General features: G+C 38.3%; 1 protein-coding gene across 1 annotated transcript; it reads left to right on the forward strand.

The window, feature by feature from the left end:
* The first annotated feature begins 13484 nt into the window (after positions 1 to 13484).
* On the forward strand, positions 13485 to 14168 carry LOC131626384 (uncharacterized). Its single transcript, XM_058897200.1, has one exon. It carries the CDS (start codon positions 13485 to 13487, stop codon positions 14166 to 14168), a length of 684 nt encoding a protein of 227 aa, XP_058753183.1.
* The last annotated feature ends 1065 nt before the right edge of the window (positions 14169 to 15233 follow it).

A 15233-nucleotide genomic window follows, 5' to 3' on the forward strand; every position in this document is an offset into this window, starting at 1 on the left:
TATAATAAATCAAGGAAAATAATTAATTTTTCTAATAAACAAGGAAAATATAGAATTATTTTGTTTGTTAAAAACAGAATAAATATATATTATATGCTAAAAAATTAATTAAAAAAATTAGAAAAAAATTTAAAAATAGAGTAAATAAAAAACAAAATAATATTTTTTTCCTTTTTAATATATGTTTTTATTAAGTCTTAATAACGTATATTTATGTCAAAAAAAGAATAAATATTTTTTGTTATAAAACAAAGTTTAAAAAAATATTATTCATTTTTTAACACATATTTTTATTAATTTTCTATTAGTTAATATATAATGATATACTGTTTTAATATATATTTTTATTAAAAGAGATTTTATGTATTAAGTAAATATGTTAACTAAAACCGATTAAAAATTAATTTAGTAAATAAACATTTAAGTGAAATCAAATAAATAAATTTAGTATTTTTGGTATGTTAATATCAATATTATAACTTTCTCTCTCTACGATGCGTGCTCCGCCCTCTCTCTAAAAGGGGGTAGGGTTTTACTTTGTCTCCGATGGCCGTGAGTGGAAGCCGGCAAGGCGGTGAGTGGGTGGTAGCTAGGAGAAGGAACTTCAGGAGTCAGGTTCAGCGTTGGGACGTTTTTCCATGGGGAGGCGGCGGTTCCAAAAACAAGGATGCGCAGATAACGACCATTTATTTCTCTCGCTTTCCTGATAACTACTCAGCGAAACATTTCTTTGATCTCTTCGCCTGCATTGGGAAGGTCGTGGAGGTGGTTATATCACCCAGAAAGAATCGATTTGGGAGGAAATTCGGTTTTGTTAGGTTTGAAGAAGTAGAGGATGGAAGGGTATTGGCGATTAGGTGTGACAATGTGATGATTTTGGGGAAAAAAATCTACGCGAATCTGCCCAGGTTTGACAGATCAAGTGGGAGGCAGGGGAAAGAGCCATTATCTCAGGGGGCGGTGAATAGGGGGAGGAAGGATGTTGGGAAGGTGGGTACGAGTAAAACCGATAACAGATCGTTTGCCAGTGTTGTCAACAATGGGGGTGGAGTCAAAATTCCTGAGGTTCGCAAACCTGTGTTCTGTTTTGAAACCAGTGCTGAAGATAGGAACAGGTTGGCAAGGGCTTATGTGGGGTTTGTGCTAATTCCTGGATCGACATACAATATTCAAACGCATTTCGAAATGGAAGGCTTTTTCCAAGTAAAAGTGACACCGATGGGGAGAAATATGTGCCTTTTAGAAGAAGTGGAGGAAGGTGTGATCGAAGATCTAATTGGGGAAGGCGAAACTTGGTGGAAGCAGTGGTTTTCTGAGATTAGGAGATGGAACGAATTCGATCGCGATGAAGGGAGAGTCATCTGGGTTAGCATTTATGGGGTTCCAATTCACGCTTGGAACGCAAATTTCTTTGTTGCTTTAGCTAACTCCATGGGCAGTTTTATTTGCACGGATGAGTCAACGGCAGATAGGTCTAACTTTGATACGGCGAGGCTTATGGTGAGGGTTCAGATTGATTATTCGCTGCCTAATTCGTTGATGGTTCAAATTGATGGGAAGGAGTTCAATCTTGTTTTGAAGGAGGATGCCGTCGGTTCAATTAGAAACTCTCCAGGTACCCGCAAAACTCTTTCTTCTGTTTCTGATTCTGTAGAATCCGAGAATTTGTGGTCTGATAATTGCGTATTCGAGGATGAAGTTTTTGATTCGATCAATGCTGTTCCGGAAAACGCTCCTCTTTTAGTTCCGGTTGTTAGTGTTTCGGAAGAACAGATTGGTACGAAGGAGGTTCTGGGTGGGGGAGTTAGGAGGGATGAAAATTCTGTCGGTCATAGGTGTTGTTCGCAGCATAAGCGGTGCGATGAGTTACGGGTAACAAATTCTGAGTCTGAGAATGTTCCCTGCACTGTGTCCGATTCTTTCCTTAATAAACCTGGGTTCTTTGATGATGCTTTGAAGAAGGTTCATGATGCCGGTTCTTTTTCTAGCAAGGGGCAGGAAGTTAGTGTTATTGGATCTGGTACTGAAGCAGCAGGAGGTTGTTGTAGGGATAACAGGCTGCAGCTATCAGGCAGTGGTGTGGGGACCTCCAAGAGGGTGCGTTTCAGAAATATTGCTAACATTGGCAGGGACAAGAGGATGGAGATAAAACAGAAAAAGGTGAGGGGAGGAAGGGGCAGTGGCTGTGCTCAGAAAATCAAGAACATGATAGGGAAAAGTGTGAAGGAGGTGACTTCAAATATCTCTAAGTCGGATTCTATTCATCAGTTCAGTGGCGAAGATTCAGTTTTTTACGGTAACCATCTAGAAGCGTCGGATATTCAAAGGTGCAATGATAGACAATGGAATTTTTTAGAGGGAGATGTTGGTAAGAAATTGTTGTCGGCAATTGTTTCGTTGGGTGTGGTGGACGCGGAGGGTAGGGATAATTTAAGGAGTAGGATTGAAAATCTCGAGAAAGTTGGTAAAGTCATAATGGAAGATAGGAAGGAGCTTACTACTAGTTTGAAATGATTATTGGTTCTATGAACATTAGGGGAGGGGGTAATTCTTTAAAGAGAAGGAGGGTGAATACTATCATTAAAAAAGGGAAAGCGGATATTTTTTTGATTCAAGAAACGAAGATTAAAGAATTTAAGGACTTTTTTGCAAAGAGTTTTTGGAGCGAACAAGACATCGGTTATTCCTATTCTAATGCTTTGGGAGCTTCGGGGGGTATGTTAATTCTTTGGAAGGAAGGAAAGGTGGAGGTGGATAGTAGTTTTAGAGGGGACGGTTATCTTGGCGTAAAGGTGAAGTGGGAAAATCATTGGTACTATGTTTGTAATGTTTATTCTTCTTGTTTTTCGGAAAAAAAGAAAAGGTTGTGGGAGGTGTTGGGCAGTTTAAAGGAGAAATACAAAGATGGGGAGTGGATCATTGGAGGGGATTTCAATGCGGTAAAAAATAGAAGAGAAAGAAAGGGTTCTACGGCTTCGGCTAACCTAGGTGAGATGAATCTCTTTGCGGATTTTATCCATAAGTCTTCTTTGGTGGATATTCCGTGTAAGGGTAAGAAATTTACGTGGTATAGTGGTGATGGCAAGACTATGAGTAGGTTGGATCGCTTTCTTATATCGGATGTGGTGGTGGATAGGTGGGGTGTGGTGGGTCAATTAACGGGCGAGAGGGATATCTCGGATCATTGTCCGATTTGGTTGGTGGTTGACAAAGTTAATTGGGGACCTAAACCATTTAGATTTAATAATGAATGGTTTTCTTCGGACTCTTTTCTTCCGTTTCTTGAAAAGGAATGGAGTTGTTTAAAGGTGGAGGGAAGAGGGGACATTGTTTTAAAGGAGAAGTTGAAAGCCCTTAAATTCAAATTAAAAAGGTGGAATGAAGAGGTTTTTGGGAGATTTGATATGAACATAGAGAATGACGTGAGGAATATCAATTTATGTGATGAGAGTTTGGAGGTGGGGGACGATGAATTGATCAAGGAAATGGCCGAAAAGAGGAGGGAAGATTCTAGTAGATTTTGGAGGGATCTTCAAATTAAGGAGAATATGCTCATTCAAAAGTCTAGATTGAAATGGTTGAAGGAGGGAGATACAAATAGCGGTTTTTTTCATAAGGCGATCAAAGAAAGAAGGAGTATAAATCATATTGGACCAATTCTTTCTCCCGAAGGAATGGTTGAGGCGGTGGATGATGTCAAGGGGGAAGTGTTTAGGCACTTTAATACTAAATTTAAAGAGGATGAGGAGGTGAGACCTTTCTTGGATGGGATAGCTTTCAAGAGGGTGAGTGATTCCGATTTGACGATTCTTGAAAGTCCTTTCTTAGAAGAAGAGATAAAAGAAGCTTTATGGAGTTGTGGTGGTTCGAAGAGCCCGGGGCCGGATGTGTATTCTCTTCTCATTTTCAAGAAGTGTTGGTATTTCCTTAAAGAAGATGTAGTGGGTTTTTTCAAAAGTTTCTATGAAGGAGGCTCCCTTTCTAAAGCGGTAACATCTTCTTTCATTACTTTGATTCCCAAATCTAACAATCCCATTTCTTTAGATGATTACCGTCCGATTTGTTTGGTAGGAAGTATGTACAAGGTATTGGCTAAGTTATTGGCGGGTAGAATTAAGAGGATCCTTGGGAAGATCATATCTTCGTGTCAAAGTGGTTTTGTGTCGGGCCGTCATATGTTGGATGGTGTTGTAGTGGCAAATGAGGTGGTGGATTATGCTAGGAAAGAAGGGACGGATTGTTTACTTTTCAAAGTTGATTTTGAAAAGGCTTATGACAAGGTGAATTGGAACTTCTTGAGGTATATGCTTAGAAGGATGGGTTTCGGTGATAAATGGGTCGGTTGGATGGAAAAGCTTATCTTCAAAAGTCAAATGTCGGTTCTTGTGAATGGTAGCCCGACAAAGGATTTTGAGGTAGCCAAGGGATTGAGACAAGGAGATCCTTTATCGCCTTTCCTTTTTGTGATAGTAGCGGAAGGGTTAACGGGGTTGATTAGGAAATCTATAGAAGTGGGTGATTTTGAAAGCTTTTCTATTCATCGGAAGTGTGATGTGGATATCCTTCAATTCGCGGATGATACACTTTTGGTGGGGAAAGGTACTTGGAATCATGTGTGGGCCATTAAAGCGGCGTTAAAGGCTTTTGAGTTGGTCTCGGGTTTGGGAATAAATTACCACAAAAGCAAGTTGATTGGGATAAACGTTAATGGAGGATTTTTGGAAGCCGCTTCTTTTGTTCTTGCGTGCAAGATTGAAGAGAGCAATTTTCTTTTCCTTGGGATTCCGGTTGGTTATAACCCGAGGAATTTTGAGACTTGGAGACCGCTCATTTCCAAGTTGAAACATCGGTTGGCGGGGTGGAAAAATAGGTTTCTCAATATTGGTGGTAGAATAACTTTATTGAAATCTATTTTGAGTTCTTTAACGGTGTTCACTATGTCTTTTTATAAGATGCCTCTCAAGGTAGTCAAGGAGATTACTCGTATTCAAAGCTCTTTCTTATGGGGTGGAAGAGATGGTAGGAGGTGTATTCACTGGATTAGTTGGAAGGAGGTTACTAAACCATTTGACAAAGGTGGTATTGGAATAAAAAATGTGTTGGATTTTAATTTGGCTCTCTTAAGTAAGTGGAGGTGGAAGATTCTTAAAGGGGAGGATTCTCTTTGTCAAAACATTCTCAAGGCGCGGTATGGAGATTTAGGGGTGAAGATTATGGGTGGAGTCATTCCTTCGAGGAACAAGGGCGGGGAGTCCGTTTGGTGGAAAGACATCATGAAATTGGGAGCCAACTCTTTTTTTGACCCGTTTGTTTCTTTTTGCAGGTTCGTTGTTCATAATGGGTATAATACTCCATTTTGGGAAGCGAGGTGGTTAGGAGGTTTGATTTTGAAGGAAGAATTCCCAAGGCTTTTTGAGGCATCTTGCTTGAAAGGTGTTTCGGTGGCGGCGATGGGAGGTTGGGTGGAGGATAAGTGGGTTTGGGGGACGTGTGGCATTCCGGATATTCGGTTGCACTCTCCTTGTGTGGTAACCGAATGGGGTGCTTTATACACTTTATTGGAGGCTTCTGGAGGGATGGGCGTTTTTAAGGATGAGGTGGAGTGGGACCGTAAAGGGGTTGATTCCTTTTCGGTAGCTTCTTGCTATGAGGTATATGCTCTTTATCGCACTCCTTTGGGTCCGTATGGTAGATTCTATGAGGATAAATCTTTGGTTTGGAAGGCGGATGTTCCCTTTAAGATTAAGGCTTTTGGGTGGAGGCTCCTAGCTAATAGACTCCCAACAAAAGATCTCTTGGTTTTACGAGGTATTCCTATTTCTTCCGACAATTTAAATTGCTCTTTTTGTGGTATTGTTCCGGAAAACCGGGATCATTCTTTTTTTTGCTTGCCCTTGTGTAAAGCGTATATGGAGGGAGATAGCTAATTGGATAGGAAAACATGGTTTAGGGGAGGAAGAGAGCTTGTCAAATTTTATGGATTGGCACTCTTTTTGTAAATCAAAAAAAGTAGGTGTAAAGAAATTAGATGTCATTTGGTTGGCCACGACTTGGTCCATTTGGTTGAGTCGTAATGAGGTGTGCTTTCGGATGGAAGATTGGAATTTAGATGATTTGGTTTGGAGCATCAAATGCTTGGTTTGGAGGTGGTCTTTTTGTGGAGAAATTACACCCGCCAATTATTCTTATTATGACTTTGTTAAGGAACCATTGAGGTACTTGTCATAATTTTAATTGGGGTGTAATTCCTTTGTTTTTTCTTCTTTTCCTCTTGTATCCGGTCTTGTGCCGCTCTTTTGTAATCAGGTTCGAGAACCCTTAGTTCTCCGTTCAATGTTATCTTGTTTACTAAAAAAAAAAGCTAGTTTGTATTAAACATTATACGTAGTTAATACAAGTATATGCTCAAAACAATGTACAAGAAACTATTAGTAAATACATAGTTATTAATTTGATTAATTTTTGTATTTAATATTGGACTCAATTGTAACTTTGGTCCTCGTATTTTGTTTTTTTTTTCTATTTTGATTCCTTATTTTTAAATCCACGATTTTGGTCCATTTTTAAGTTTTTCATTGAAAAAGGGACAAAAATAAGAACTAAATTTGAAGAAAAAAGTAAAATAAGAGGAGGAAAATTGCACATAAAACTTAAAAAGGAATTAAAATAGTGATTTTTAAATTAGATGGATCAAAGTAAAAAAATATAGGGGGACTAAAGTTGCAATTAAGTCTTTATGTTAAGTAATCTTGCTAGTTATCTCTATTAATTTTATTATTTGTTAGTTATTTGACATAAATTGATCGAAACTCCTAAATTTGTCAATTGATTAAAATATATTTTTTAACTAAAATGGCAATGATGTAATAAATATTCACTATAGAATATTGTTAACACTGTCATAATTGGATGTACGATCGAATATAAGTATACTCAAATCATATTTTGAGAAAAGAGTTAAAAGATTTATCTTATTTGCATTTGTTCAAGGACGTTTTCGAAAGCGAAGGAGGAGTAAGATGTGTGTTTAAGGGATTCAAATATATTTCAAGAATTACTTGTTTATTGGGATTCAGATACGTTTAAGGAAAAATCTAATTACTAATGTAAACTCAATAGATATAACACCAGTCTTATTAAAACGCATAAACAAGAGTAACTACTTAGGTGAAAAAACAACTACGAACTTATCAAAATGAGAAACCTTAAAGATTGGCCATGAAAATATCATATCTTCATCCGAACAACTATTATCCAATACAGATTGTCCCTAATTCATACCTTTGTCCGCACTAGCTTCAATATGTTCTAATATCATGTTTGCACAACGTTTTTGAACATTTTTAACTTCATCTTTTTGTAATGGATTTGAATCTTGAAATATCTGAATAATTAAATGTTAGATATAACATTAAATTGAACATGCACCAGTTTCTGAACATCATAATAAAAGCAATAATCTTAAGTGCAAAGAATATTGCGTCTTTTTGGGTTTAGTACTACCTCTGTTCCTTCATATAAGAGACAATTCACTTTTCTATATTCATTAAATAATTAATGTATCTAGTCAATATACATACCAGATACATTGATTATTCAATGAACCTAAAAAGGTGAATTGTCTCTTATATAAAGGAACGGAGGTAGTATAAGATATCTTCTGGTTTTCCTGCAATCCTAAATAATGAATTACAAGAATAATGCATGAGTCAATCACTACATTTTTCTTTATAAAACTTATGGAACCTTTATGGTTTTGTTGTAATCATTATAATAGTTGTTCCAAAATGACAAGAGAAATGGATTCGAAAAATGACAACACTTAACAAAGTGTTGCAGAATAAAACCATACAACTCCTGAAGTGTGTTGTTGTAGGCCAGTCATTGTGACTTTTGGTAAAAGAGATTGTTTCACCAAGGGTCGTTACCTTGTGAAACAATATCAATGTGACCTGCAAAATCCAAAATTTCTCTTTAATCAATTCCAAACACTCTTCGCTACATTCGAGTTTTCATCTGTCTTGTGCAAACTCGAGAAGGCTGAATTATCCTGGGTATTCCTGCGTAAAAACTCTAAGACAATTTGAGAGTGCTTGAAATACTATAAGAAAAGTGATTCCGTTCACGATTCTAGCCTTGATCTATTCTATTGAAATTGATTTTTTAACAATCTTACAATATATTAAATAATGGCAACTGAGACTTCCGTATCAAGAATCAAGATCAAAGATTGACAACGATGATCCGGGTATGTTTTATTGTTTTTAATAATAAAAAAAATTAAATACTGCAAAATTATAATATCTAAGATATTTAATAGAGTTTCACAATCGGAGTCTCATTGAAAGATATTATAATTTTTCAATATTGATTAATATATATGATAGAACGAAAATTATAATAGAAGTAATTTATTATATATGTTAGGTTACATATATTTTCAATTGAAATAAAAAAAATACATTTAGTGGTATATGTTACGTTACAAAGTGGGTTAGGGATTGCACCTTCGCTGATGAGCGGCAATCGTTTTTCAAGGGGCAACAATGGGTGGACTACTGTATCTGTCCGTCGTACTCAAGGGAGAGGGAGCATGAGGTGGGACACTTTTCCTTTTGGGGGGCGCAACCGTAATGTACCGACATTTGGAGCGGAGCTCGTTTCTTTTTACGTCTCAGAATTCCCAGATTATACAAGTGCGAAGGATTTGTTCGAGCTATTTGGTTGTGTAGGTAAAGCTGTTGAAGTTTCGATTTCCCCTAGGAGGAACAACAGAGGGAAGCGTTTCGGGTTTGCGCGTTTTGTCAACATTGAAGATGGTAGACTATTTGCGGTCAAACTAGATAACATAATGATTGCAGGGAGGAAGATCCATGTCAATCTCCTTCGTTTTCAAAGGGGGTTGGTGGGTGGTCCAAATCACAGAGGCGGAGGGGTTGCAAACGGCTTTAAGGGGACGAAGGAGAGGAGTCACAAAGTGGGTCGGGTGTACAGAAGAGGTTTTAAATCTTTCGCAGAGGTGGTTGGGGGTGTTTCGGGTGAGTCAGAAGTGGCTGGGAAGTGTTCCTCGTCTGTGAATTTCAAGTCGGAGGAGGAGATAAAAAGAGGTTTCTGAAAGCTTACGTTGGGAGAGTTCTAATGCCAGGGTCAAACTACAATTTACAATCCTACCTGGAGATGGAGGGTGTTTTTGCCGTGAGGGTCACACCGTTGGGAGGGGATGTCTGCTTGTTGGAAGATAGGGAGGAGGGTTTCATCGAAGACCTAATCGCTGAAGGTGAAACATGGTGGAAAAGTTGGTTCTCAGATATTAAGAGGTGGGAGGAAGGAATGGTAGCGGAGAGCAGAGACGTTTGGCTGCGAATTTTTGGTATTCCGGTTCATGCGTGGAAGTCTTCTTTCTTCGTGGCTTTAGCGGATGCGTGGGGGAGTTTCATATGCATTGACGAGAGAACCGCGAAAGGGGATGTTTTTGATGTAGCAAGAATTTTGGTAAAGATTAGACTTGATCTCTTAATCCCTGATTTTGTTCATGCTAACATCGATGGTAAATTGTTTAAATTGGTGGTTCGAGAGGATGCTACGGGGTTGTTCCGCAGTAGCGTTGAGCCGTCGGGTACCGTGGACTCTGTTTCTTCTTCTGCTGATGATGACAGAGTATGGCAGGATTTTAATGGGGATGAAGAGGAGGATTTAGCTACAAAATGCTCAAATGACACAATTCAACAGTTTTCCTCTAAGGGTAGTTTGAATGGTGGTGGTGATCCTTTATGTGGCTCAAGTATGAAGGGAGTGGCGTCGGGTGGAGGTAACGGTGGTTTGATGGACTGCCCAGACTCATCACCGGTTCTGGCTGAAAGGGGCTCTTCTCCGATTATGGCTGAAACGGTATTAGTTCCTAACAGCGATGCCGCAGGGAAGAATTCTGACTTCGGATGCTTCGACGAGGCTGTGTCTCATTTTCGGGACAGAAATTTTTTGAATCTGGAAACGTTAAATTCTGCAGGGCGTGTTCTAGCCGTGGTCCCTGCCTCATCGTGTTCTGTTGTTAAATGTTCCATTGAAAATTCACAATCGGTGCTGGATAAGAGAGGGAGTACAAGGTTAGTTCGAAGGAAATCTTTAAACGAGTTGTGTGTATTCTGTAAAGGTGGGAGGAAGAAACTGTGTGGTAAGGGTGGTAAGGCAGCAAAGCGGCGAAGCAATGGGAATAATTTTCTGAGTCAGTTTCGTGTGCACAGTGGGGGTCACGAAGGTACTGTAGCGATTAATAATACAGCAGGGGAGGGTATGGTAGAGGGCTCATACAGTGGGGGCTCGAAATTTTATGGAGTTCACTCTGAAGAGTCCGACATTGTTCGTAATAATAAACGACAATGGAAGTCTCTGGAGAATAGATATGGTGGGGATTTGTGGGATGCTATGGCGGTATTGGGGGTGGTCGATGTGGATGGTTATGGTAAGAAAATTGTTCTGAGACGTGACTGTGTTGGTGGAAGCGGTGAGATCCGGGAAGGACGGAAGGAGCACTTTAAAGGTGAACCATGATTATTGGGTCCTTGAACATAAGAGGGGGTGTAAATTCTCTTAAAAGGAAGAGAATTTGTTCTATTATTAAAAAATCTAAGGCGGATATGTTTTTGATTCAAGAAACCAAGATCACTAATATGGGGGATAGTTTGGCGAAGAGCTTTTGGTACAACCCGGAGGTTGGATTTTCTTTCTCTAATTCTTCGGGGAGGTCGGGAGGATTGATCACACTTTGGAATAGTAATAAGGTGGTGGTGTTGGGAAGTTTTAAAGGAGATGGGTATTTGGGCAATATAGTGGAGTGGAAGAATAAGATTTTTTACATTGTTAATATTTATTCATCTTGTTTGTTGAGCAAGAAAAAGGAGATGTGGAAGGAGCTTTTAGAATTGAAAGAATCTTTCAAAGATGGCGATTGGATAATGGGAGGGGATTTTAACGCTACAAAAAACTCTAGAGAAAGGAAGGGGAGGACGGCGGCAACAAGCCATTATGAAGAGGAGCTCTTTTCGGATTTCATTGATAAAAGCCTTTTGGTGGATGTACCGTGTAAAGGTAAAAAAATTTCTTGGTTTAGTGGTGACGGAAAATCTATGAGTCGTTTAGATCGTTTTCTTATTTCTAGTAGCATTGTTGTGGATTGGGGTGTGGTTTGTCAAGTCATAGGTGATAGAGACATATCGGACCATTGCCCGGTTTGGTTAGTGATGGATAGCTTGGATTGGGGACCAAAACCTTTTAGATTCAATAATGAGTGGTTTTCATCTAATTCGTTCCTTCCTTTTGTGGAGAAAGAATGGAAAAGCATGAAGGTGGAAGGTAGAGGAGATTTTATTTTAAAGGAAAAGCTCCGCTTATTAAAAGACAAACTTAGAAGATGGAACAAAGAGGTTTTTGGGAAGATAGAGTTGGAAATGGAAGATGGAATCCGGGATTTGAATATTGCCGATGAAAGGTTAGTTTCCGATAATGTTGCTTCTTTTGATGATAATTTTGCTTTAAGGAAGGAATCTAGTGCAAAGTTTTGGAGGAATTTGAAGATAAAAGAGAATATGCTCCTTCAAAAATCTAGAGTTAAGTGGATTAAGGAGGGAGATTCAAATAGCGGCTTTTTCCATAAGGCGATGAAACAAAGGAGAAGGATAAATCATTTAGGTCCTCTTATCACTCCGGAGGGTTTGGTGGATTCGGTTGAAGATGTAAAAGAGGCGGTATATAATTTTTTCGAGAACAAATTTCTAAAAACCGAAGTGTGTCGGTCGGTGTTGGATGGTATTCCTTTTAACTCTATCAATTTTTTGGAAGCGGTGGATCTTGAGAAGCCTTTCTTAGAAGCCGAAATTAAGGAGGCGGTGTGGGAGTGTGGGGGAGACAAAAGTCCGGGTCCGAATGGATATTCATTTCTTTTCATAAAGAAATGTTGGTCTTTTATTAAAGAAGACTTCTTCCGTTATTTTGAGTACTTTTTTGATGGGAACTCTATTTCGAAAGCGATCACCTCTTCTTTTTTGACTTTGATTCCAAAGAAATCCAATCCGATTGCCTTGGGTGATTATCGACCCATTTGTTTGGTAGGTTGCATGTATAAAGTGGTTTCAAAGCTTTTGGCGGGGAGATTGAAAAAGGTGTTGTCTTCGATTATTTCTAAGTGCCAAAGTGCGTTTGTTCCCGGTAGGCAATTGGTGGACGGTGTTTTGGTGGCGAATGAGGTGGTCAATTATGCGAGAAAGGAAGGTCGTAATTGCATTCTTTTTAAAGTTGACTTTGAGAAAGCATATGACCAAGTTAGCTGGAACTTTTTGAGATACATGATGAAACGGATGGGTTTTGGCCAAAGGTGGTTGAAGTGGATGGAGCTATTGGTGTTCAATAGCAATATGTCGATTCTTGTTAATTGGAGTCCCACCAAGGAGTTTGTGGTTTCTAGGGGCTTGAGACAAGGCGATCCTCTCTCTCCTTTTCTTTTTGTTTTGGTGGCCGAAGGATTATCGGCTTTGGTGAAAAGTTCTATTAAGATTGGGGATTTTGAAAGATTTGATATTAAGAGATCGTGTGGGGTGGATATTCTACAATTTGCGGATGATACACTCCTAGTGGGGGAAGGTAGTTGGAAGCAAATTAGGGCAATTAAGGTGGTTCTTCGTGCTTTTGAGGTGGTATCGGGTCTCGGAATTAATTACCAAAAAAGCAAGCTTATTGGGATTAATTCTAATCCTCATTTCTTGGAAGCGGCTTCCCATATTCTTTCTTGCAAAGTCGAAGATAGCAATTTTTACTTCCTCGGTATTCCTATCGGCTTTAATCCAAGGAAGGAAAATACTTGGAATCCTATCGTGATAAAGATGAAGAATCGCTTGGAAGGGTGGACGAACCGGTTCCTTAATTTGGGAGGTAGAATCACTCTTCTTAAATCCGTTCTTAGTTCTTTATCTATTTTCACTATGTCCTTCTACAAAGTCCCTCCGAAAGTGATAAAAAAGCTTACCACCATTCAAAGTAATTTTCTATGGGGGGGAGTGGAGAATAAAAGGAAGATTCATTGGGTGAAATGGAGGGATGTAAATCTTTCTTTTGATAAGGGAGGTTTGGGAGTTAAAAATATTGCATTGTTTAATTTGGCTCTTCTTTTCAAATGGAGATGGAAGATTCTTCAAGGCATCGATTCGCTTTGGCTCTCTATTTTGAAAGCTCGCTATGGTGACCTTTCTTACAAGATGTTGAGTGGGGATAAGGGGTCGTCTCCTACCTCGAGTTGTTCTTTTTGGTGGAGGGATTTTGTTAATATTTCCTATGGCCCGTATTGTAATCCGATTATGGAATGTAGTAGTTTCTCCGCTAACAATGGTTTTAATACTCCGTTTTGGTATGCTAAGTGGTGGGGAGGAGCTCCATTGAAAGTCCTTTTTCCGGTCCTTTTTTAAGCATCTAAATTAAAAATTGCTTCCGTGGTGGTGATGGGTGGATGGAGTAATGAAGGTTGGACATGGGGAGATTTCGGTTTGGAGGGGGATACTCATGAGGAGGATGTGGCGGTTTTGAGGAGCGTTTTGGACGGTGCGGAAGGACGAAATGAGGGGAGAGATGAAGTGAAGTGGTGCAACAACGAGGACATTGATTTTTCGGTAGCTTCTTGTTATTCTTATCTATTGAAGAGATTCACTCCTTTTGGTCCTCCTATTAAAAGTTTCGAAGCTTTTGGGTTTTTGTGGAATTTGGAGGTGCCTTTCAAAATCAAAGCGTTCGGTTGGAGACTATTTTACAATAGACTTCCTACAAAGGATTTATTGTTGATTAGAGGTATCTCTCTCCCTTTAGATAATTTATTTTGTTCCTTTTGTGGTGTGGATGTAGAAAAGGCTAGGCATACTTTTTTTGTTTGTTGGGTGGTAAAAAGGATTTGGAATGACATAGCATTATGGGTTAGTATAGGAGATATGGTGGAGGATGAATGTTTACCTAGTTTTATGGAGTGGCATTCATTCTTTAAATTCAAGAAAGTTAAGAGGTGTAAATTGGGGGTGGTTTGGTTAGCGGTTACTTGGTGTCTTTGGGTAGCTAGAAATGGTGTGTGCTTCCGGAATGATGGTTGGAGCGTAAATAATATTGTTTGGAATATAAAGCTTACGGTGTGGAGGTGATCTTTTTGCGGGAATATTACTAATTCCAATTACAATTTCTACGATTTTTATAAGGATCCTTTGTTGTTCCTTTCGTAAGTGTAATTGGCTTGTAATCTTCTTTTTGTCGGGTCTTCCCGTTGATCATTGTAATCGGGTTGAGAACCCCTAGTTCTCTATATATATATAATTCCTTGCTTATGAAAAAAAAACGTTACAGTCACAAAGTGATGCCACAATAGTGCTTCTTTATTATGAGATGAAGCACCGGTAATGACAATTAATTTTGTCCAAGTTAACAAGAAGTATATACAGTATGACGTTTTCTAATTGAAAATAAAAGGTTTAGTGGCATTGCAATTCTCGATATAAATATACCGTAAGTGAGTATTATATACACTTGAATCAACGTATTCTCTCATGAACATTGATTTGTGATAACAAGCTTATATAGTAATGTATTTGGTATGAACAATACTGTACAAAATATATTTTTACATAATTTTTTTTTAAATTATTTTTAAAGTAGAGTTTATTAATCACCAAATTAATTAAATTGTTTATAATTTTGAATTAAGCTTTTGAATAATGATTTATTGTTTTTGTTTCATAAAACTTATTATTATAAGACATATTGAGATCATTTAAAGATGATTCATAACGAGATGTAAAATTTTGAGAACTTTATCGCAGAGGATAAGGAATTCGGGATTCATACAAATAAGAACCTTGTGAAGAAGGTTCTCGATGGATTGTTGAAACACAAACTGAAAGTTCGTCAATGATTGTTGAAAGAACAAATCAAACATAGAATAAGAAGAAAGTCTAAAAGGCTCGGGATCTAGGACCGAACAAAATCGATTGTCGGCATACTTCTTGTATCTAGTAAAAAAATGATAAAATTTTGTTCGTAAGATTCCTATTATTCTTGAGTGGAAGATGATCCTAAAGAGTTACAATGAAGATGTAATTTCAATGGACTTCTCTTGGAATGATGTTATCCAAGATGAAATGAAATCAATAATGTCAAACAACACTTGGGAACTTGTCAATCTACCTATAGGATAAAAATCCATTGGATGAAAA

The sequence above is a fragment of the Vicia villosa genome, unplaced genomic scaffold (genome assembly GCF_029867415.1).
Source record: "Vicia villosa cultivar HV-30 ecotype Madison, WI unplaced genomic scaffold, Vvil1.0 ctg.000283F_1_1, whole genome shotgun sequence".
NCBI classification, from domain to species: domain Eukaryota; kingdom Viridiplantae; phylum Streptophyta; class Magnoliopsida; order Fabales; family Fabaceae; genus Vicia; species Vicia villosa.